Below are 25,133 nucleotides of genomic sequence, written 5' to 3' on the forward strand. Positions count from 1 at the left end.
GCTGGGTGAATGGGGTGGGTGCTGGGTGGGATCTGGGTGAATGGGGTGGGTGCTGGGTGGGATTGGGTGGGTGCTGGGTGGGATTGGGTGGGTGCTGGGTGGGATTGGGTGGATGCTGGGTGAATGGGGTGGGTGCTGGGTGAATGGGGTGGGTGCTGGGTGGGATTGGGTGGGTGCTGGGGTGGGTGCTGGGTGGGATTGGGTGGGTGCTGGGTGGGTGCTGGGTGAATGGGGCGGCTGCTGGGTGGGTGGGTGGGTGCTGGGTGGGATTGGGTGGGTGCTGGGTGGGATTGGGTGGGTGCTGGGTGAGTGGGGTGGGTGCTGGGTGGGATTGGGTGGGTGCTGGGTGAATGGGGTGGGTGCCCCTTTAAATGAAATATGCTTTGGAGACTGAGTCGCGGAGGAAGCGGAAGTGAGTGTGATTGACGTCTCGCGCAGCCAATCAGCATCCAGGGAGAGGCTTAGTAGCCAATGAGGTTGTGGGAAGGCGGGGCTTGTGAGTGTGGGGCGAAAATAAGGAAGGTGAGGAAGAGAGAGAGAGAGAGAGAAGGAGAGAGAAAGGGTAAAAGAGAGAGAAAGAGAGGGAGGGATGAAGTTGTAAAAGGGGGAGAGAGTAAGCGAGAGAATAAAGGGGAGAGAGAGAGAGTAAAGGCAGGAATAGGGAGAGGGGAAATAGGGAAGAGAAAGATGGCTTTACAGCCAGTGAAGTAGTTCTTGGGTTGAATCATCGTCTGTTCCTGTCAATGTTTTTATTTTCTGCAGTTTGTCCAGACCATTGGAGTCTTGGGGCCTTTGTTGCTCACTGCAGGCAAAAGGCTGGCAGTGCCTGCTGTAGTCGATCAGCCTTGCAGCAACTAAGCGGACCCTCTCTGTGGCTGTTCCTCCTCCCCTGCTGGTGTTTGCTGGGGTAGAGTTCCATTGTATGCCCCCCACTACCTTCTGGTACCCCTCGCCCAAGTCACCCATTCTTCATTTGAGAGTCTGGCATACTTTTCGACTATGGGAGCATCATCACCGAGCTTGGTCATTTTCCCAGCCCATGGGGACACCTGGAGCGGATTGTGTCTGAATTGTGCGCCAGTTACAATGAGTTTTTGATTTATTTATTGTTCTCTCTCGCAGTTTCTGAGCCAAAATGGAACAGATGGCCTGGGATTCTCGGGGGGCAGCCGGAGATGCAGCGCCCCAGACACCAGGGATTAAGCATGGTGTCACCCTGACCTCGGACAAGCCTCCGATCCACGCGAAAGCCTCTCTCCTCGATAGTGGCGAGGACATAGAGACAACTAATGGTGACACAGACGAAGATGACACGAGTGAGCTCCCATCTCTGGAAGACATCGGGCTCCCCGGGGAACCGGAGGATCGGAGCGGGGCTGAGGAAAGTTCAGGGCTCAGTGTCACGAAGGTCAATGGAGAGGCCCAGAGCGGAGCAGGACACCCGGACAGTCCACAGAGACCAGAGGAGGAGTGGCTACAGGTCCTGGGTATGGTTAACTGCCTCTCGTGCTCGAACCTGTAACATTGCAACAACAGATCAGGCTTTTCTCCCGTACTCAGAGAGCGCCGCACTGTCGGAGGGGCAGTACTGAGGGAGTGCTGCACAGTCGGAGGGTCAGTACTGAGAGAGCGCTGCACAGCCGGAGGGGCAGTACTGAGGGAGCGCTGCACTGTCGGAGCGGCAGTACTGAGGGAGTGCTGTACTGTCAGGGGTAGTACTGAGGGAGCGCTGCACTGTCGGAGGGGCAGCACTGAGGGAGCGCCGCACTGTCGGAAGGGCAGTACTGAGGGAGCGCTGCGCTGTCGGAGGATCAATACTGAGGGAGTGCCGCATTGTCAGAGGGGCAGTATTGAGGGAGCGCTGCACTGTCGGAGGGGCATTAGTGAGGGAGCGCCACACTGTCGGAGGGCCAGTACTGAGGGAGCGCCGCACTGTCGGAGGGGCAGTACTGAGGGAGCGCCGCACTGTCGGAGGGGTAGTACTGAGGGAGCGCCGCACTGTCGGAGGGGCAGTACTGAGGGAGCGCTGCACTGTCGGAGGGGTAGTACTGAGGGAGCGCCGCACTGTCGGAGGGGTAGTACTGAGGGAGCGCCGCACTGTCGGAGGGGTAGTACTGAGGGAGCGCCGCACTGTCGGAGGGGCAGTACTGAGGGAGTGCTGCACTGTCGGAGGGGCAGTACTGAGGGAGCGCCGCACTGTCGGAGGGGCAGTACTGAGGGAGTGCTGCACTGTCGGAGCTGCCATCTTTCGGTTGAGACGTTAAACCTCGGTGTCTGGTTTCCATATCTACCATTTTCTGTTCAGGGATCTGAAGCCCGAATTCTAATGCTGCTTCCCCTCCTCCCCCGGAGGCGCAGAATCTGGCAGCTTCCCATTGTTCTTGTGTGAACCCAGACACCAGCTCTTTGACTCTGGGGGGCGTCACAGCTGAGTCCAATCCTGTTCTGATCCACTGTCCCTCCCTCCCTCCCCTCGCGCCAAACGTGAGGCTGACGTGCCTGGTCTTGCCCGCAGGGAACGGGCTGCTGAGGAAGAAGGTTCTGGTCGCTGGTCAGAATGAGGAACCGAGACCACAGCAAGGTCAGAGTGTAACGGTGCGGCTGAAGGTGATGCTGGAGGATGGGACGGAGGTAGAGGAAGATCCCGCCCTGCCTTTCACCGTGGGGGATGGTGACGTTATCCAGGTTGGTGCGGGCAGGGCTGTTGGTTCCTCGATGTTTCGCAGAGGCAGGGTGTGTGAGGGCTTTGTTTCAGAGTCTCTGTCTCTCTCTCTCTGCAGGCGTTGGATCTCTGTGTCCAGCTGATGGACCCCGATGAAGTGACGCTAATTATCTCTGACGCGAAGTATGCCTACGGCAGTCTGGGCAGGTGGGTGAGGAGGACTCTGCGTCAAAGCTGAGCCATCAGAAGCAGCAAACGCCAGTCCTTCACTGCACAGCCTTCACTGGGCTGCCTCACCTCTTCAATCTCGCCACCCCCCCCTCCGCCAACAACATAGCACTGACTTTCACTAGGGCACGGGTTCCACTGTCCCATTAACAATCCCAGGGCAGGTACAGCACGGGTTAGATACAGAGTAAAGCTCCCTCTACACTGTCCCATCAAACACTCCCAGGGCAGGTACAGCACGGGTTAGATACAGAGTAAAGCTCCCTCTACACTGTCCCCATCAAACACTCCCAGGGCAGGTACAGCACGGGGTTAGATACAGAGTAAAGCTCCCTCTACACTGTCCCATTAACAATCCCAGGGCAGGTACAGCACGGGTTAGATACAGAGTAAAGCTCCCTCTACACTGTCCCCATCAAACACTCCCAGGGCAGGTACAGCACGGGGTTAGATACAGAGTAAAGCTCCCTCTACACTGTCCCATCAAACACTCCCAGGGCAGGTACAGCACGGGGTTAGATACAGAGTAAAGCTCCCTCTACACTGCCCCATCAAACACTCCCAGGGCAGGTACAGCACGGGTTAGATACAGAGTAAAGCTCCTTCTACACTGTCCCATCAAACACTCCCAGGGCAGGTACAGCACGCGTTAGATACAGAGTAAAGCTCCCTCTACACTGCCCCATCAAACACTCCCAGGGCAGGTACAGCACGGGTTAGATACAGAGTAAAGCTCTCTCTACACTGTCCCATCAAACACTCCCAGGGCAGGTACAGCACGCGTTAGATACAGAGTAAAGCTCCCTCTACACTGTCCCATCAAACACTCCCAGGGCAGGTACAGCACGGGTTTGATACAGAGTAAAGCTCCCTCTACACTGTCCCATCAAACACTCCCAGGGCAGGTACAGCACGCGTTAGATACAGAGTAAAGCTCCCTCTACACTGTCCCATCAAACACTCCCAGGGCAGGTACAGCACGGGTTAGATACAGAGTAAACCTCCCTCTACACTGTCCCCATCAAACACTCCCAGGGCAGGTACAGCACGCGTTAGATACAGAGTAAAGCTCCCTCTACACTGTCCCATCAAACACTCCCAGGGCAGGTACAGCACAGGTTAGATACAGAGTAAAGCTCCCTCTACACTGCCCCATCAAACACTCCCAGGGCAGGTACAGCACGCGTTAGATACAGAGTAAAGCTCCCTCTACACTGTCCCATCAAACACTCCCAGGGCAGGTACAGCACGGGTTAGATACAGAGTAAACCTCCCTCTACACTGTCCCCATCAAACACTCCCAGGGCAGGTACAGCACGGGTTAGATACAGAGTAAAGCTCCCTCTACACTGTCCCATCAAACACTCCCAGGGCAGGTACAGCACGGGTTAGATACAGAGTAAAGCTCCCTCTACACTGTCCCATCAAACACTCACAGGGCAGGTACAGCACGGGTTAGATACAGAGTAAAGCTCCCTCTACACTGTCCCATCAAACACTCCCAGGGCAGGTACAGCACGGGTTAGATACAGAGTAAAGCTCCCTCTACACTGTCCCATCAAACACTCCCAGGACAGGTACAGCACGGGTTAGATACAGAGTAAAGCTCCCTCTACACTGTCCCATCAAACACTCCCAGGGCAGGTACAGCACGGGTTAGATACAGAGTAAAGCTCCCTCTACACTGTCCCATCAAACACTCACAGGGCAGGTACAGCACGGGTTAGATACAGAGTAAAGCTCCCTCTACACTGTCCCATCAAACACTCACAGGGCAGGTACAGCACGGGTTAGATACAGAGTAAAGCTCCCTCTACACTGCCCCATTAACACTCCCAGGACAGATACAGCACGGGTTAGATACAGAGTAAAGCTCCCTCTACACTGCCCCATCAAACACTCCCAGGGCAGGTACAGCACGCGTTAGATACAGAGTAAAGCTCCCTCTACACTGTCCCATCAAACACTCCCAGGGCAGGTACAGCACGGGTTAGATACAGAGTAAAGCTCCCTCTACACTGTCCCATCAAACACTCCCAGGACAGGTACAGCACGGGTTAGATACAGAGTAAAGCTCCCTCTACACTGTCCCATCAAACACTCCCAGGGCAGGTACAGCACGGGTTAGATACAGAGTAAAGCTCCCTCTACACTGTCCCATCAAACACTCACAGGGCAGGTACAGCACGGGTTAGATACAGAGTAAAGCTCCCTCTACACTGTCCCATCAAACACTCACAGGGCAGGTACAGCACGGGTTAGATACAGAGTAAAGCTCCCTCTACACTGCCCCATTAACACTCCCAGGACAGATACAGCACGGGTTAGATACAGAGTAAAGCTCCCTCTACACTGTCCCATCAAACACTCCCAGGGCAGGTACAGCACGGGCTAGATACAGAGTAAAGCTCCCTCTACACTGTCCCATGAAACACTCCCAGGGCAGGTACAGCACGGGTTAGATACAGTGTAAAGCTCCCTCTACACTGTCCCATCAAACACTCCCAGGGCAGGTACAGCACAGGTTAGATACAGAGTAAAGCTCCCTCTACACTGTCCCATCAAACACTCCCAGGGCAGGTACAGCACGGGTTAGATACAGAGTAAAGCTCCCTCTACACTGTCCCATCAAACACTCCCAGGGCAGGTACAGCACGGGTTAGATACAGAGTAAAGCTCCCTCTACACTGTCCCATCAAACACTCCCAGGGCAGGTACAGCACGGGTTAGATACAGAGTAAAGCTCCCTCTACACTGTCACATCAAACACTCCCAGGGCAGGTACAGCACGGGTTAGATACAGAGTAAAGCTCCCTCTGCTCTGCCAAGCTGCTCTGTCACTCCTCTGAGTGAGATTTCTCTTGACTTACTGCCAGTTTGCAGTGGGGTTCAGTCCATGGGGAGTTGGGTTGAATCTCACTGGATCTCAGAGTGTTACTGAGAGCAGAGTTTCAGCCTATTGTTCTGAGTGGGGATGTACCCAGTTCCCAGCGGGAGCCTGTGCTAACGTACATTCCCTGTGTGATCATCTGTTTTTAAAGGAAACAAGCTGAGCAACATCTCGTCCATGGAACCGAATGTGAGGCTGGTGCAGCGGGAATTGTGTAAGGGAATTTTTAAATTAATTCACGGGATGTGGGCGTCGCTGGTAAGGCCGGCATTTATTGCCCATCCCCAGTTGCCCTTGAGAAGGTGGTGGTGAGCCGCCTTATTGAACCGCTGCAGTCCGTGTGGTGAAGGTGCTCCCACAGCGCTGTTAGGGAGGGTGTTCCAGGATTTTGACCCAGCGACGATGAAGGAACGATATATTTCCAAGTCAGGATGGTGTGTGACTTGGAGGGGAACCTGGAGGTGGTGGTGTTCCCATGCGCCTGCTGCCATTGCCCTTTATAGGTGGTAGAGGTCGCGGGTTTGGGAGGTGTATATATTCCTGTATATAATGCTGTCTCTGATGCTCTCCCAGCTCCCAGCCCATCGTCCCCCCCAATGCCACTGTGCACCTGGAGGTTCAGCTTCTCTCGGTGAGCGACAGCCCGGACATCGAACTCCTGTCGGGGAAGGAGCGGCTGCTGCTGGCCAATAAGAAACGAGAGCGAGGGAACGCCTACTTCCTGCGGACTGAATATGTCTTCGCAATCAGCTCGTACGACATCGCCCTCAATATCGTGAACTCCAACTCCAAAGGTAGGTCTGGTGCCTCACCCCACCAATGAATGGTGCCGGCCAGTGTGAGGAACATAGGAACAGGAGGAGGCCATTCAGCCCCTCGAGCCTGTTCCACCATTCAGTGAGATCATGACCAATCTGCATTTTAACTCCATATATCTGCCTTGGCTCCATATCCCTTAACACCCCTTGTCTAGCAAAAGTCTATCTACATCAGATTTAAAACGATTAATTGAGCCTAAACATCTACTGCTTTTGTGGGAGAGGGTTCCACACTTCTACCACCCTTTGCCTGAGGAATTGTTTACTAACTTCTCTCCTGAACGGCCTGGCTCTGAGTTTAGGGTTTTCCCCCCCTTGTCCTCGACTCCCCGACCAGCGGAACAAGTTTCTCTATCTACCTTGTCAATTCCTTTCAAAATCCTAAAAACCTCAATCATGTCATCCCTTAACCTTCTATATTCCAGGGAATACAAGCCTAGTTTATGTAATCTCTCCTCATAATCTAACCCTGGGAGCCCCGGTAACAGTCTGGTGAATCTGCGCTGCGCTCCTTCCAAGGCCAGTGTATCCTCTCTGAGGTGCGCTGCCCAGAACTGTACACCGTGCTCCAGGTGTGGTCTAACCAGGGCTTTGTACAGCTGTAGTAAAACCTCCTCCCCTTTATATTCCAGCCCTCTCGTTATAAAGACCAACATTCCATTAGCTTTCTGATTATTTTTTGTACCTGACCACAGCATTTCAGTGATCTGTGTACACGGACCCCTCAATCTCTTTGGACCTCCACTGTTCCCAGCTTTTCACCATTTTAAATAATACTCAGATCGATCTTTCATTTTTTGGTCCAAAAGGGATGACCTCAGATTTACCTGCTTGAAATCCATCTGCCACAGTTTCGCCCACTCACTGTAATTTTATGCTCCCGTCTACACAACTTACTATACCACCAATCTTTGTGTCATCGGCAATCCTGGATATATGGCTCTCTATTGTGTTATCTAAGTCATCAATAAATACAGTGAATAATTGAGGCCCCGGCACAGATCCCTGTGGGACACCACTAGTCACTTCCTGGGAGCATAATTAGGGGTTTAAATTAAGATCACGTGTGAATATTCGATGCGCGCTATCTTTCCGTGTGCACTACTGTCACAGACTTTCACATGTTTAAACGACAGGACTATTCTCCAAGCTTGCTAGGTGTTTGTCGGGGAGTCTCCCAGATCTGTAACCCAACATTCACTTAGCTTTGTAATTGCTTCTCTGCATTGTATCCCCCAGCTGCTGCTCACGTTACTCTCGGGCCCCTTCCTTACTCCCTCTAATGCTCACGTTACTCTCGTGTCCCTTCCTTACTCCCTCTAATGCTCCACGTTACTCTCGGGGTCCCTTCCTTACTCCCTCTAATGCTCCACGTTACTCTCGGGCCCCTTCCTTACTCCCTCTAATGCTCCACGTTACTCTCGGGTCCCTTCCTTACTCCCTCTAATGCTCCACGTTACTCTCGGGGTCCCTTCCTTACTCCCTCTAATGCTCCACGTTACTCTCGGGCCCCTTCCTTACTCCCTCTAATGCTCCACGTTACTCTCGGGTCCCTTCCTTACTCCCTCTAATGCTCCACGTTACTCTCGGGCCCCTTCCTTACTCCCGCTAATGCTCCACGTTACTCTCGGGGTCCCTTCCTTACTCCCTCTAATGCTCCACGTTACTCTCGGGGTCCCTTCCTTACTCCCTCTAATGCTCCACGTTACTTTCGGGTTCTTTCTTACTCCCTCTAATGCTCCACGTTACTCTCGGGTCCCTTCCTTACTCTCTCTAACGCTCCACGTTACTCTCGGGGTCCCTTCCTTACTCCCTCTAATGCTCCACGTTACTCTCGGGGTCCCTTCCTTACTCCCTCTAATGCTCCACGTTACTCTCGGGCCCTTCCTTACTCCCTCTAATGCTCCACGTTACTCTCGGGTCCCTTCCTTACTGCCTCTAATGCTCCACGTTACTCTCTGGGTCCCTTCCTTACTCCCTCTAATGCTCCACGTTACTCTCGGGGTCCTTCCTTACTCCCTCTAATGCTCCACGTTACTCTCGGGCCCCTTCCTTACTCCCTCTAATGCTCCACGTTACTCTCGGGGTCCCTTCCTTACTCCCTCTAATGCTCCACGTTACTCTCGGGTCCCTTCCTTACTCTCTCTAATGCTCCACGTTACTCTCAGGTCCCTTCCTTACTCCCTCTAATGCTCCACGTTACTCTCGGGTCCCTTCCTTACTCCCTCTAATGCTCCACGTTACTCTCGGTGCCCCTTCCTTACTACCTCTAATGCTCCACGTTACTCTCGGGGCCCCTTCCTTACTCTCTCTAAAGCTCCACGTTACTCTCGGGCCCCTTCCTTACTCCCTCTAATGCTGCACGTTACTCTCGGGGTCCTTTCTTTACTCCCTCTAATGCTGCACGTTACTCTCGGGGTCTTTTCTTTACTCCCTCTAATGCTCCACGTTAATCTAGGGGCCCCTTCCTTACTCTCTCTAAAGCTCCACGTTACTCTCGGGTCATAAGAACATACGAATTAGGAGCAGGAGTCGGCCACGCGGCCCCTCGAGCCTGCTCCGCCATTCAATAAGATCATGGCTGATCCGATTACTCCACATTCCCGCCTACCCCCATAACCTTTCGCCCCCTTGCTTAACAAGAATCTATCTACCTCTACCTTAAAAATATTCAAAGACTCTGCTTCCACCGCCCTCTGTCTTAAGTGGGCGACCCCTTATTTTTAAACAGTGACCCCTAGTTCTAGATTCTCCCACAAGAGGAAACATCCTCTCCACATCCACCCTGTCCAGACCCCTCAGGATCTTCTATGTTTCAATCAAGTCACCTCTTACTCTTCTAAACTCCAGCGGGTACAAGCCTAGCCTGTCCAACCTTTCCTCATAAGACAACCCGCCCATTCCAGGTATTAGTCCAGTAAACCTTCTCTGAACTGCTTCCGACGCATTCACATCCTTAAGTAAGGAGACCAATACTGTACACAGTACTCCAGATGTGGTCTCACCAATACCCTGTACAGTTGTAGCAGGACTGCCCTGCTTTTATACTCCAACCCCCTTGTAATAAAGGCCAACATTCCATTCGCCTTTTTGATTACTTGCTGTACCTGCATGCTAACTTTTTGTGTTTCATGCACAAGGACCCCCAGGTCCCTCTGAACTGTAGCATTTTGTAATCTCTCCCCATTTAAATAATAATTTGCTTTTTTATTTTTCCTGCCAAAGTGGATAACCTCGCACTTTCCCATATTATACTCTATCTGCCAAATGTTTGCCCACTCACTTAGCCTGTCTATATCCCTTTGCAAATTCTTTGAGTCCTCTGCACAACTTGCTTTCCCACCCATCTTTGTATCATCTGCAAACCTGGCTACATTATACTCGGTCCCTTCAATCAAGTCATTAATGTAGATTGTAAATGTAAGAAGTCACACAACAACAGGTTATAGTCCAACAGCTTTATTTGAAATCACAAGCTTTCGGAGCGCTGCTCCTTCGTCAGGTGAAGTGGAGAGATGCATATAAGCACAACATATATAGTCAGAGTGTACTGCCAGATGATTACAGGTAATCTTTCTAACTGCCCTTTATCACACCTCGGCAAAGAGATAATCACAGCAATCACAGGTGTGAATGGTGTCCAAACAGGTCAGTCAGGAAAACATTACATCAAAGAACAATGAGGTGGGGTCACAAGGGGTCAAATGTTGCAGATGCTGGGGTCTGTATGAAAAACAAAAAACTATTTTTTGCTGGAAATCACAGCAGGTCCGGCCGCATCTGTGTAGAGAGAACAAGCCAACGACAACTCAAGTCTGGATGACTCTACATCAGGTGGGGTTACATGTAGCGTGACATGAACCCAAGATCCCGGTTGGGGCCACAACCTCACGATGCTCCACTTCTCCAGCTTCCACCCTAACCACGTTAAAGAAGCCATCCCCTATGGACAAGCCCTGCGAATACACAGGATCTGCTCAGACGAGGAGGAACGCGATGGACACCTACAGACGCTGAAAGACGCCCTCGTAAGAACGGGATATGACGCTCGACTCGTCGATCGACAGTTCCGACGGACCACAGCGAAAAGTCGCATAGACCTCCTCAGAAGACAAACACGGGACACAACCAACCGAGTACCCTTCGTCGTCCAGTACTTCCCCGGAGTGGAGAAACTACGCCATGTTCTTCGCAGCCTTCAACATGTCATCGATGACGATGAACACCTCGCTAAGACCATCCCCACGCCTCCACTACTCGCCTTCAAACAGCCGCCTAACCTCAAACAGACCATCGTTCGCAGCAAATTACCCAGCTTTCAGGAGAACAGCGACCACGACACCACACAACCCTGCCACGGCAACCTCTGCAAGATATGCCAGATCATCAACACAGATACCATCATCACATGTGAGGACACCACCCACCAGGTACATGGTACATACTCATGTGACTCGGCCAACGTTGTCTACCTCATACGTTGCAGGAAAGGATGCCCCGGAGCATGGTACATCGGCGAAACCATGCAGACACTGCAACAACGGATGAACGGACACCGCACAACAATCGCCAGGCAGGAGTGTTCCCTCCCAGTCGGGGAACACTTCAGCAGTCAAGGACATTCAGCCTCCGATCTTCGGGTAAGCATTCTCCAAGGCGGCCTTCGAGTCACACGACAACGCAAAATCATCGAGCAGAAACTGATAGCCAAGTTCCGCACTCATGAGGATGGCCTCAACCGGGATCTTGGGTTCATGTCACGCTACATGTAACCCCACCTGACGTAGAGTCATCCAGACTCGAGTCGTCGTTGGCTTGTTCTCTCTACACAGATGCGGCCGGACCTGCTGTGATTTCCAGCAAAAAAATAATTTTTTGTTTTTCATACAGACCCCAGCATCTGCAACATTTGACCCCTTGTGACCCCACCTCATTGTTCTTTGATGTAATGTTTTCCTGACTGACCTGTTTGGACACCATTCACACCTGTGATTGCTGTGATTATCTCTCTGCCGAGGTGTGATAAAGGGCAGTTAGAAAGATTACCTGTAATCATCTGGCAGTACACTCTGACTATATAAGCTGTGCTTATATGCAAGTCTTCACTTCACCTGATGAAGGAGCAGCGCTCCGAAAGCTTGTGATTTCAAATAAAGCTGTTGGACTATAACCTGTTGTGTGACTTCTTACATTTGTCCACCCCAGTCCAACACCGGCATCTCCACATCATAGATTGTAAATAGTTGAGGCCCCAGCACCGATCCCTGCGGCACCCCACTAGTTACCGTTTGCCAACCGGAAAATGACCCATTTATCCCGACTCTCTGCTTTCTGTTAGCCAATTCTCTCTCCATGCTAATATATTACCCCCAACTCCGTGAGCTCTTATCTTATGCAGTAACCTTTTACGTGGCACCTTATCGAATGCCTTCTGGAAATCCAAATACACATCCACTGGTTCCCCTTTATCCACCCTGCTCGTTACATCCTCAAAGAACTCCAGCAAATTTGTTAAACATGATTTCCCTTTCATAAAACCGTGCTGACTCTGCTTGACTGCATTATGATTTTCCAAATGTCCTGCTACTGCTTCCTTAATGAAGGACTCCAGCATTTTCCCAACGACAGATGTTGGGCTAACTGGTCTATAGTTTCCTGCTTTCTGTCTCCCTCCTTTCTTAAATAGGGGTGTTACATTTGCGGTTTTCCAATCCGCTGGGACCTCTCCAGAGTCCAGGGAATTTTGGTAGATTGCAACCAATGCATCCACTATCTCTGCAGCCACTTTTTTTAAGACCCTGGGATGCAGGCCATCTGGTCCAGGGGACTTGTTGTCTTTTAGTCCCATTATTTGACCCAGTACTTTTTGCTTAGTGATAGTGATTGTCATTAGATTCCCCCCTCTCTGTGGCCCCTTGATTATCCATTATTGGGATGTTGTTAGTGTCTTCTACCGTCAAGACTCCTCACTCTTTCTGTTTGATGCTCGATGTTCATTTTGCAGTTGACTTTGTGCGAGAGGAGGAGGAGGAGCTGTTGGAGGTGAAGGTGAAATGTTTGAATAATCTGGCGGCAGCCCAATTAAAACTGGAACATTTCGAGGCTGCACTTAAATCCTCGAATGCTGCCCTCAAGCACCAACCAAACAACGTCAAGGCACTCTTCAGGAAAGGGAAGGTAGGCTCAGGTCCTACTGGAGGGTAACCTTGATATTATAAACCTTCTTTAATTAATATCTCTCTCTAATATATTAAACTTGTGTCTGTGTGCACTTCCTATCAACTTTACCTTTTATAAATGATTACATCCACATTTATAATGGGAACTGCCTATGTAAACATGTCACGCTGCAGCACCATCACTGGTGGGAGGCTGTAATTACAGCGTGACAAGTTTACATATAAAGTTTCCATTTTAAATGTGAACACAGTCATTTATAATGGAATATAAAAATAAGGATAGAATGTGTGACTTTAAAATAGGAATTAAATTACCTCCTGGGTGTGCTGATTCAGTTATCCCTTAATCTTTAACCTACACCTGCCTTGAATCCCGTGCACCGTGCCACGGAAGATGAACAGTAGAGCTCTGAGGTTTACGTGTTGCTGTCCGCTGCAGACGTGGAGCTTCAGCTCCCCCGATGGCTCAGTGAGTAATTGCACCACCCCAGGTGTGATAGAGACGTGAGCTGGGTAATCTGACACTGTTTCAGACCCTGTAACCCGAACACAAACCGGGTTAGTCCTGTTGCTGCTGGCGTGAGAGCCGGGCTCTGTCTGATGGGAACCACAGTTTCTCTCTCTTCCCGATGATCTCCCTCCATCTCGGGAAGGAGCTGCGTGTCGCCGGGTTGGGTTCCACATGGGCCTTGATAGTTAAATGGTGGCAGGCTATTCACCCAGGAAGGCATCACAGCCCCGCTCTGTGCCTGGTCCTGAGGTCCACACTCGCTGTCGGGGGTTCACGTGCGAGGAGTGGGCATTCGCCTTCCTGAAACTGCTGGTTTAATTGGTGGGATGAGGAGTGCCTGTATCCCCTGACCACCCCACCCCAGTTCATTCTCTGTTCCCAGGTCCTGGCCCTGCAGGGTGAATACACAGAGGCCATACCTATCCTGAGAAAAGCTGCAAGACTGGAGCCGTCAAACAAGGTGAGCGGGAGGCCTGGGGTGCTGTCGCGATTGCTGAGCGGGAGCCTGGGAATTGAGGCCGGCTTGGCAAAGGTTCATCTGTGTGTAAGGAACAGTCCTGACTCCAGCACGGCCACGGTGCCGTGTGTGTGTGTGTGTGTGTGTGTGTGTGTGTGTATATATATATATATATATATGGGACTGTATGTGTGTGTGTCTGAGACTGTGTGTATGTGTATATATATGGGACTGTGTGTGTATATATGCGACTGTATCTGTGTGTGGTGAATGTTATACGTGGTGACCGTTTATATATTAAGATTCCTGGGTCTCTTTCAACTGGTTCCTTCGTTGTTCCAACACCATCCATGGAGGTCATGTTGTCTATTCTGCCTTTCAATTTGTAGCACCTAACACTTGTCTATTTTAAGGAAAGGACTTGCATTTAAATAGCGCCTTTCATGGCCTCCGACCATCCCAAAGCACTTCACAAAAGTACTTCATTGGCCGTTGTGTAGTCACTGTAAACGCGGCGACCCTGGGCCCCAGCTGACATTGTTCTGCTCACTTACGTCGCCTTGTCCAACTTGTGTAATTTCTGAGCCGTCTCTTTCGCTCTCCTCCTCCTAGTTTGGGATCATCTGCAAATTTGTCTAAGTTCCTGAATCCAGATCATGATGTAAATTAGAAACAGTCATGGTCCCTGTGCGGATCGCCCCCCGGCCCCCCCACTCGGTATTTCGCCCCCACTCTGACGTCACTCCAATTATCAGTACTCATTTCTAATGCTTCAACCAGTTTATTACCCATTCGCTTACCCGGAATAGCCACAGCTTTGAGTTTAACTAAAAGCCTTTCATGTGGAACTTTGGCAGATTTCCAGAAGACATTGACAATCAGAGACCCCACTCTCCGCTTGGATTGTCACTTACTTAAACAAGTCCAAGGTTTGGTTCGCCAAGAGCTTCCTCTTCCTGAATGCGCACTAACTGCCGAGTGTTTGACTTGTATATTTGACGCTCTCCTGACTGTTGCTCCCGCTCTGCAGGCGATTCAGGCCGAACTCTCCCAGCTCGTGAGGAAGCAGTCGGAGCAGCGGACGTTGGAGCAGGCCATGTATCGGAAGATGCTCGGAGACATGGCTGTGCCCCCTCTCCCCTCGCCAGCTCGATCATCATCATGGGTAAGTAAATTAGAACGTCAGTTGTTCATTGCTGAGCGCAGGTTGTTTCACCGTGAAAATATCTGACTGGTTCAGTAGAGGGTGCTCTTCTGAGATTGGGACAGTGTAGAAGAAGCTTTACTCTGTATCTAATCCGTGCTGTACCTGCCCTGGGAGTGTTTGATGGGACAGTGTAGAGGGAGCTTTACTCCGTATCTAACCCGTGCTGTACCAGCTCTGGGAGTGTTTGATGGGACAGTGTAGAGGGAGCTTTACTCTGTATCTAACAGTGCCGGTCCCCATCCTAACCTTGATGAGCAGAAACAATGTTTTAAATTTGTTTCCAAATAAAAAGAATAGTTGCACTATTTGCTACAATGTTGGCCTGATTCTGGTCCGGCAATGAAACCACCTTGACCAGGAACTGATAGGCTGACCGCTGCCAGGAGGTCGTGATCTGGACATTGGCTTCAGTCTCCTCGACCTACCTCCTTGGGGGAAATGACCGTGTGTGAGTGACCTGCTGTTCCCTGCTCTGCTTTTCCAGAATATTCCGTGGAAGTGGCTGTTTGGAGCGACCATGGTTGCGGTCGGAGGTGTGGCGGTGTCGGTCATCATCGCGGCAAGAACCTAACGCTTGGCGAGCGGGGGCGGGGCTACACCAAAACTCTTAAAGGGGCAGGCCTCGTCATTGCTGAATTTAAATATATTCTCCAACACCTGCCCCCCCACACTCCAGAACATTGAGCCTCATATTGCTTCAGGTATTGTAAATAAAGTTACGGGAATCTAGCCCTCCCATTCCCCATACAATGTCCATGCAAAGAAATGACCAGCTTGTGACTGAGTAGTGGCTGATGATTGGTTCATATTATAACGCTATGTTTCAATTTGATTTGATAATTTATTTCTTTAAGGTGGGGGGTGGTCATGGAGCTTCCTGTCAAGTGAAATTTATGTAAAATGTTTATATAGTTATAATAAAATGTTTATAATGAATTCTGTGTGGGTTTGTGGTGAGATTGAAACAAAGTCTGTTTTCCTCTGGCTAGAACCAGGGGGGGTCACAATCTCAGGAGAAGGGGTCGGAGATGAGGAGAAATGTCTTCACTCAGGCTGGTGAATCTTTGGAATTCTCTACCCCCCCTGGCTGTGGAAGCTCAGTCGATGAGTATGTTCAAGATAATCGGGCGAGGGCGGGAAAGTGGAGTTGATGCAGAATGATCTTATTGAATGGCGGAGCAGGCTCGAGGGGCTGGATGGCCGACTCCTGCTCCTAATTCTTATGTTTGTTAACGGGTCAGAGGGATGAACGGGAAGTGGATTGTACGGTGCAGTCTTCATATAACAAGCTGACCGAGGCTCGGGGTGTAACCGGGACCGGCGTCAATCACCCAGCAACCTTTTTGAAAAGGAGTGTTCGCTTTTGCCTTGGGAGCTCAGAGAGACAAGTTATTTCTGATACAATCAGATCCTGGCTCATTTACTGAAATGTCCGACTGGGGGGTGGGGAGGTTAAACAATGTCGAAACGTACTCACGGCTCAGCTGCACAGGAAAAAAAAGGGGATTTTATTGTAAGGGGAACAGATGGACGTTTTTGTGGCCGCAGACGTGACTCCAGGATGGTATGTTGCCTCCCTGGTGCCAGGGTCAAGGATGTCACTGAACGGCTGCAGGGCATTCTGAAGGGGGAGGGCGAACAGTCAGAGGTCGTGATTCACATTGGTACCAACGACATGGGTAGAAAGTGGGATGAGGTCCTGCAACAAGAATTTAGGGAGCTAGGTAGCAGATTAAAAAGCAGGACCTCAAAGGTTGTAATCTCTGGATTACTCCCGGTGCCACGTGCTAGTGAGTATAGGAATAGGAGGATAGAGCAGATGAATGCGTGGCTAAAGAGTTGGTGCAGGAGGGAGGGCTTTAGTTTCCTGGATCACTGGGTCTGCTTCTGGGGAAGGTGGGACCTGTACAAGTCGGACGGGTTGCACCTGAACCGGAATGGGACCAACATCCTTGCGGGAGGTTTGCTAGTACTGGGGGGTGGGGGGGGGGGGGGGGGGGGGTTTAAACTAACTTGGCAGGGGGATGGGATACAGAGTGGAGCTATAGTAGGGGGTGATGCACAGCCAAATATAGAGGGAAAAAAAACAAGTCAGCCTGGAAGGCAGAGCAAATATGTAACGGCACAAGGGAGTGTGGCAAGGCTGGATGGCATTTATTTTAATGCAAGAAGTCTTGTGAGTAAGGCAGATGAATTGAAGGTGTTGATGAACACATGGGAGTATGATATTGTTGCTATCACAGAGACATGGTTGAGGGAGGGGCAGGACTGGCAGCTCAATATTCCAGGGTATAGAATCTTCAGGCGAGACAGAGGGGGGTGTAAAAGAGGAGGGGGTGTTGCAATATTAATCAAGGAGTCAATTACTGCTGTAAGGAGGGATGATATATTAGCGGGTTCCTCTAATGAGGCCATATGGGTAGAACTTAAAAACAAAAAGGGGGCAAGCACTTTGCTGGGAGTGTACTATAGGCCCCCAAACAGTCAGGGGAGATAGAGGAACAGATATTTAGGCAAATCTCAGAGAAGTGTAGCAATAATAGGGGATTTCAACTTCCCCAATATTAACTGGGATAGTCAGTGTGTGAAAGGCTTAGAAGATGCGGAATTCTTAAAGTGCATCCAGGAGAGCTTTTTGAGCCAGCATGTAGAAAGTCCTACAACAGAGGGGGCGGTACTGGACCTAATTCTAGGGAATGTGGCCGGGCAAGTGTCAGTAGGAGAGTATTTTGGTGACAGTGACCATAATTCGGTGAGATTTAAGGTAGTCATGGAAAAGGACAAAGATGGACCGGAAATAAAGGTTCTAAATTGGAGGAAGGCCGATTTTAATATAAGGCAGGATCTGGCCAAAGTGGACTGGGATCAGCTACTTGTAGGAAAATTCACAACAGAGCAGTGGGAGTCTTTCAGAAAGGAAATAGAGAGAGTACAACGCCAACATGTTCCCGTAAAGGTCAAGGGTGGGACCAACAAGCCCAGGGAACCCTGGATGTCAAGGGATATACAAGAATGGATTAGGGAAAAAAGGGAGGCTTTTGGCAGATACAAAGGACTAAAAACAGTGGAAGCCCTAGAGGAGTATAGAAAGTGCAGGGGCTACTTTAAGAGAGCGAAGAGGGGGCATGAAAAAACACTGGCAGGCAAAATAAAGGAAAATCCCACGGTGTTTTATAAGTATATTAAGAGCAAGAGGATAACCAGGGAAAGAGTAGGGCCCATTAGGGACCAAAGTGGCAATCTGTGTGTAGAGCTGGAAGATGTAGGTGAGGTTTTAAATGAATATTTTGCATCTGTGTTCACTATGGAGAAGGACGATTTAGGCATAGAAATCAGGCAGGGGGATTGTGGTATACTTGAACAAATTAGTATTGAGAGGGAGGAGGAACTAGCGGTTTTAGCGGGCTTAAAAGTGGATAAATCGCCAGGCCCAGACGAGATGTATCCCAGGCTGCTGTGTGAGGCAAGGGAGGAAATTGCAGGGGCTCTGACACAAATTTTCAGAACCTCTCTGGCCACAGGGGAGGTCCAGAGGACTGGAGAACAGCTAACGTAGTACCATTATTCAAAAAGGGTAGGAGGGATAAACCAGGGAATTACAGGCCAGTGAGCCTAACATCAGTGGTAGGGAAATTATTGGGAAAAATTCTGAGGGACAGAATTAGTCTCCACTTGGAGAGGCAGGGATTAATCAAGGATAGTCAGCATGGCTTTGTCAGGGGGAAGATCATGTCTAACCAATTTGATTGAATTTTGAGGGGGTGACTAGGTGCGTGGATGAGGGTAGTGCAGTTGATGTAGTCTACATGGACTTCAGTAAGGCTTTTGATAAAGTCCTGCATGGGAGACTGGTCAAGAAGGTAAGAGCCCATGGGATCCAGGGCAATTTGGCACATTGGATCCAAAATTGGCTTAGTGGCAGGAGGCAGAGGGTGATGGTGGAAGGTTGTTTTTGTGACTGGAAGCCTGTGTCCAGTGGTGTACCGCAGGGATCGGTGCTGGGTCCTTTGCTGTTTGTAGTGTACATTAATGATTTAGAGATGAATGTAGGAGGTATGATCAGTAAGTTCGCAGATGACACGAAAATTGGTGGAGTGGTAAATAGCGAAGAGGGTAGCCTCAGGCTACAGGACGATATAGATGGGCTGGTCAGATGGGCAGAACAGTAGCAAATGTAAATTAACCCTGAAAAGTGTGAGGTGATGCATTTTGGGAGGACTAACAAGGCAAGGGAATACACAATGAATGGTAGGACCCTAGGAAGGACAGGGGATCAGAGGGACCTTGGTGTGCATGTACATAGGTCCCTGAAGGCAGAAGGACAGGTAGATAAGGTGGTTAAAAAGGCATATGAGATGCTTGCCTTCATTAGCCGAGGCATAGAATACAAGAGCAGGGAGGTTATGATGGAGCTGTACAAAACGCTAGTTAGGCCACAGCGGGAATACTGTGTGGAGTAGTGTCGCCACACTATAGGAAGGATGTGATTGCATTGGAGAGGGTGCAGAGGAGATTCACCAGGATTCACCTGGGCTGGAGCACTTCAGCTATGAAGAGAGACTGGACAGGCTGGGGTTGTTTTCCTTAGAGCAGAGAAGGCTGAGGGGGGACCTGATTGAGGTGTCCAAAATTATGAGGGGCACAGATAGGGTAGATAGAAAGGAACTTTTCCCCTTAGTAGAGGGGTCAATAACCAGGGGGCATAGTTTCAAGGTAAGGGGCAGGAGGTTTAGAGGGGATTTGAGGAAAAACTTTTTCACCCAGAGGGTGGTTGGAATCTGGAACTCACTGCCTGAAAGGGTGGTAGAGGCAGGAACCCTCACAACATTCAAGAAGCATTTAGATGAGCACTTGAAACGCCATAGCATACAAGGCTACGGACCAAGTGCTGGAAAATGGGATTAGATTAGACAGGGCTTGATGGCCGGCGCGGACACGATGGGCCGAAGGGCCTCTTTATGCTGTCTAACTCTATGACATTCCTATTAATTGCCTGATGCTGGAGAAGTTGCAAAAGAACCAGAGGCGACAGGAGGGAAAACTTTTTTACGCGAGTGGTTAGGATTTGGAACGCGCTGCCTGATAGGGCGGTGGATACAGATTCAATCGTGGCCTTCAAAAGGGAATTGGATAAATACTTGAAGGAGAAAAAATTGCAGGGATATGGGGAGAGAGCCGGACTAACGGGGATGTAGAAAGTCCTACAAGAGAGGGGGCGGTACTGGACCTAATTCTAGGGAATGTGGCCGGCCAAGTGGAAGAAGTGCTAATAGGTGAGCACTTTGGTGATAGTGACCATAATATGGTGAGATTTAAGGTGGTCATGGAAAAGGACAGGGATGGGCCGGAAATAAAGGTTCTAAATTGGGGGAAGGCCGATTTTAATAGGATAAGGCAGGATCTGGCCAAAATGGACTGGGATCAGCTACTTGTAGGAAAATCCGCATCGGAGCAATGGGAGGCTTTCAGAAGGGAGATTGAGATCATACAATGGCAACATGTTCCCGTAAAGGTCAAGGGTGGTTCCAAAAACCACAGGGAACCTTGGATGTCAGGGGATATACGAGAATGGATTAGGAAAAAAAGGAGGGCTTTTGGCAGATACAAAAGGCTAAAGATGGAGGAAGCCCTAGAGGAGTACAAAAAGTGCAGGGGGATACTTAAAAAAGAAATTAGGAGATCAAGGAGGGGCCATGAAATAACACTGGCGAGCAAAATAAAGGAAAACCCTAAGATGTTTTATAAGTATACTAGCTGGGGAGCCCCGCGTTGCGAGGGCAATTTTGGGGCGCTTGGTCTCCCTGCCCGTGTGTCCCCCCTCTCCCTGTCATGTCATCTCCCTGTCCTAACCCTCCCTCCCCTCCTCTCCCTCCCGTCTCCCTCCCTCCCCCGCTCCCCTCTGTCCCTCTCTCCGGCCCCTCCCCCTGCCTAGCACCTGAGGTCCGGAGCGGAGGTCCCCCGCATATCGCGCGGCTGATGGACGGCCGCTGTGGGCGGGCGGGCGGCGCGAGCCCCCCGCGATTTCACAAGGCTCTCCCCCCCCCCCCGCGATTTCCCGAGGCTCTCCCCCCCCCCCGCGATTTCCCGAGGCTCTCCCCCCACCCCCCCCCGCGATTTCCCGAGGCTCTCTCCCCCCCCCGTGATTTCCCGAGGCTCTCCCCCCCCCGTGATTTCCCGAGGCTCTCCACCCCCCCGCGATTTCCCGAGGCTCTCCCCCCCCCCCCTATTAAATTGTTATTTAATTCCCTAACACATCATTAAAATATTTACCTTAGTTCCCTAACACACAAAGTGTGGGGGAAAAAATTGTGAAAAATCAAGATGGCGTCCACTCACCTCGGTTCAGAAGGATAAGGCCCGCCCACACACGCACCGATTGGTCGACCGGTCAGGTCACCGAAGCGTAGGATTGCTCAATCGTCGAGTCACTCGACACTCAACTGTAGGAAGGAACCCGCCGTCCGATTGGTGGACCTCGATGTCACACGGTCGCTAATGAGATGCTAATGAGCGGAACGCTGAACGTTTTTGGGATACCGCGGGCGGGATTTTTGTCCGGCCGAAACGTAAATACGCCTATGACCGGTCCGGAATCGCAAGCTTTCTTTTGAGGCGACGCACGCGTCGGTACGCTCTGTAACTTTCAAACGTATAGAACACGGAGGGACAGACAGACATCGGGACAGACAGAAGAGCCGCTTTATATATATATAGATTAAGGGTAAGAGGATAACTAGGGAAGAAATAGGGCCCATTAGGGACAAAAGTGGCAATCTGTGTGCGGAGCCGGAAGATGTAGGAGGGGTTCTAAATGAATTTTTTGCATCTGTTTTCACTATGGAGAAGGACGATGTAGACATAGAAATAGGGCGGGGGGACTGTGATATGCTCGAACATATTAACATCGAGAGGGAGGAGGTATTGGCGGTTTTAGCAGGCCTAAAAATGGATAAATCCCCAGGCCCGGACAAAATGTATCCCAGGCTGCTGTGTGAGGCAAAGGAAGAGATTGCGGGGGCTCTAACACATATATTCAGAACATCTCTGGCCACAGGGGATGTGCCAGAGGACTGGAGAACCGCTAATGTAGTACCATTATTCAAGAAGGGGAGTAGGGAAAAACCGGGGAACTACAGGCCAGTGAGCCTAACATCAGTGGTAGGAAAATTATTGGAAAAAATTCTGAGGGACAAAATTAGTCTCCACTTGGAGAGGCAAGGATTAATCAGGGATAGTCAACATGGCTTTGTCAAGGGAAGATCATGTCTGACTAATTTGATTGAATTTTTTGAGGGGGTGACTAGGTGTGTGGATGAGGGTAACGCAGTGGATGTGGTATACATGGATTTCAGTAAGGCCTTCGATAAAGTCCCACACAGGAGACTGGTCAAGAAGGTAAGAGCCCATGGAATCCAGGGTGCCTTGGCACATTGGATACAAAACTGGCTTAGTGGCAGAAGGCAGAGGGTGATGGTCGAAGGTTGTTTTTGTGACTGGAAGCCTGTGGCCAGTGGGGTACCACAGGGATCGGTGCTGGGTCCCTTGCTGTTTGTGGTCTACATTAATGACTTGGATATGAATGTAAAAGGTATGATCAGTAAGTTCGCGGATGATACAAAAATTGGTAGGGTGGTAAATAGCGAGGAGGGTAGCCTCAGTCTGCAGGACGATATAGATGGGTTGGTCAGATGGGCGGAACAGTGGCAAATGGAATTTAACCCGGAAAAGTGCGAGGTGATGCACTTTGGGGGGACTAACAAGGCAAAAGAATACACAATGAATGGAAAGACCCTAGACAAGACGGAGGGTCAGAGGGATCTGGGTGTGCAAGTACACAGATCCCTGAAGGCGGCGGAACAGGTGGATAAGGTGGTAAAAAAGGCATATGGGATACTTGCCTTCATTAGCCGAGGCATAGAATATAAGAGCAAGGAGGTTATGATGGAGCTGTATAAAACACTGGTTAGGCCACAGCTGGAATACTGTGTGCAGTTCTGGTCGCCACACTACAGGAAGGATGTGATCGCTTTGGAGAGGGTGCAGAGGAGATTCACCAGGATGTTACCAGGGCTGGAGCGCTTCAGCTATGAAGAGAGACTGGGCAGATTGGGTTTGTTTTCCTTGGAGCAGAGGAGGCTGAGGGGGGACATGATTGAGGTGTACAAAATTATGAGGGGCATAGATAGGATGGATACTAAGGAGCTTTTCCCCTTAGTAGAGGGGTCAATAACTAGAGGGCATAGATTCAAGGTAAAGGGCGGGAGGTTTAGAGGGGATTTGAGAAATAACTTTTTCACCCAGAGGGTGGTTGGAGTCTGGAACTCACTGCCTGAAAGGGTTGTGGAGGCAGGAACCCTCACAACATTTAAGAAGCATTTGGATGAGCACTTGAAATGCCACAGCATACAAGGCTACGGACCAAATGCTGGAATATGGGATTAGATTAGACAGGGCTTGATGGCCGGCGCGGACACGATGGGCCGAAGGGCCTCTATCCGTGCTGTATGACTCTATGATTGCTTTTCTAAAGAGTCGGCGCAGACTTGATGGGCCGAATGGTCTCCTTCTGTGCTGTACTCGTCTATGATTCTATGTTCTCAGAATCTTATAGCACAGAAGGGAGACTATTCAGGCCATTGTGCCTCGAGCAGCTCTGAGCTACCCCCTTAGTCTAATTCTGTCTCTTTCCCCCCCCCCCCCCACTCGGCCCATCGCGCCTGTGCTAGCTCGTGGAACGAGCCACTTAATCTCGTCCTCCTGCCCTTAATTTTATTGTTTTTCAAATATTTACCCACCTTGCCTTTTAGAACCTGTTAGAAATTCCGTTGCTCCCACTGTCTCTGGGGGTCAGTCCATGTTCTAACAATACCCGTCATTCCCCAAATCTTTCCATTCGGTCTTTTGCTGATGACTTATTCCCTCTCCCACCCGAAGGCTGTGTTGCCTACCCGGTGCCAGGGTTAAGGACATCTCCTCTGGGCTGGAAAGGAACTTGCAGTGGGAGGGGGTGGATCCAGTTGTCGTGGTCCATGTTGGTACAAACGACGTAGATAGGACTAGGAAGCCGGTTCTGTTAAAGGATTATGAGCAGCTAGGGGTCAAATTAAAAAACAGAACCTCAAGGGTAATAATTTTTGATAAAGCAGTTCGGGAGCATTTAAACTAGTATGGCAGGGGGCTAGAAACCTATGTAGTGAAATAGAGGAAAGTGAAAGGCAGACAGAAATAAATGATAAAAGGGTGAGGAACAAAAAACAAAGGGCCAAACTAATTCATAAAAAATGTGAGCATAAAAAAAGCCTGAGGGTTTTATACCTTAATGCGAGAAGCATCAGGAACAAGGTAGATGAATTAGCTGTGGAAATAGAGGTTAATAATTATGACCTAATTGGGATTACGGAAACATGGTTGCAGGGTGAGCAGGGCTGGGAGCTTAACATACAGGGGTATTCAGTATTTAGGAAGGATCGACAAAAAAGAAAGGGAGGAGGGGTAGCATTGCTAGTAAAAGAGGGGATAAATGCAATTGAAAGGAAGGATATTAACTCAGTTAATACAGAATCTATATGGGTGGAGCTAAGAAATAGCGAGGGGCGAAAAACATTAATAGGAGTGGTATATAGGCCTCCAAATAGTAAAATAGAGGTTAGGGAGGGCATCACGAGGGAAATTAGAGAAGCGTGCAATAAGAGCACAGCTGTCATCATAGGTGACTTTAACTTACATATAGATTGGACTAGCCTAATCAGTAAAAATAATGAGGAGGAGGAATTCCTTGAGTGTTTGAGGGATGGTTATCTGGATCAATATGTCGAGGAACCAACTCGGGAACAGGCTATATTGGACTGGGTACTGTGCAATGAGAAGGGACTAATCAGTAATCTTGTTGTACGGGGACCCTTGGGTCAGAGCGATCATAACATGATCGATTTCTCACTCGAAATGGAGAGCGAAGAAATTGACTCAGAGACTAAGGTCCTGAATTTAAACAAGGGGAATTATGATGCCATGAGACGGGAACTGAGTAGGTCTGATTGGACAACGTTCCTGGGAGGACTGGAGGTAGATAAACAATGGCAAACATTTAAAGATAGAATGACAAAATTGCAAAAATTGTTTATACCAATCTGGCATAAAAGGAAATCTAAAAAGGTGACTCAACCGTGGATAACAGGGGAAAT

At 50.0% G+C, this 25,133-nt stretch overlaps 1 protein-coding gene across 1 annotated transcript; it reads left to right on the forward strand.

The window, feature by feature from the left end:
• Window positions 1–481: 481 nt before the first annotated feature.
• Window positions 482–15,888, forward strand: fkbp8 (FKBP prolyl isomerase 8). Its single transcript, XM_086004342.1, has 9 exons — window positions 482–522; window positions 1,123–1,487; window positions 2,516–2,685; window positions 2,781–2,869; window positions 6,354–6,574; window positions 12,603–12,775; window positions 13,671–13,748; window positions 14,776–14,910; window positions 15,437–15,888. Exons 2-9 carry the CDS (start codon window positions 1,136–1,138, stop codon window positions 15,521–15,523), a joined length of 1,305 nt encoding a protein of 434 aa, XP_085860468.1. The 5' UTR covers window positions 482–522; window positions 1,123–1,135; the 3' UTR covers window positions 15,524–15,888.
• Window positions 15,889–25,133: the final 9,245 nt, after the last annotated feature.

Source organism: Somniosus microcephalus, chromosome 13, assembly GCF_052327205.1.
Source record: "Somniosus microcephalus isolate GS21.2 chromosome 13, FLI_Smic_1.0, whole genome shotgun sequence".
NCBI classification, from domain to species: domain Eukaryota; kingdom Metazoa; phylum Chordata; class Chondrichthyes; order Squaliformes; family Somniosidae; genus Somniosus; species Somniosus microcephalus.

Coding starts and splice junctions, on each gene's coding strand:
- fkbp8 (XM_086004342.1), top strand. CDS start 1,136: ATGGAACAGATGGCCTGGGATTCTCGGGGGGCAGCCGGAGATGCAGCG. Junction 6,575..12,602: donor CGTGAACTCCAACTCCAAAG/GTAGGTCTGGTG, acceptor TTCATTTTGCAG/TTGACTTTGTGCGAGAGGAG. Junction 14,911..15,436: donor CAGCTCGATCATCATCATGG/GTAAGTAAATTA, acceptor CTGCTTTTCCAG/AATATTCCGTGGAAGTGGCT.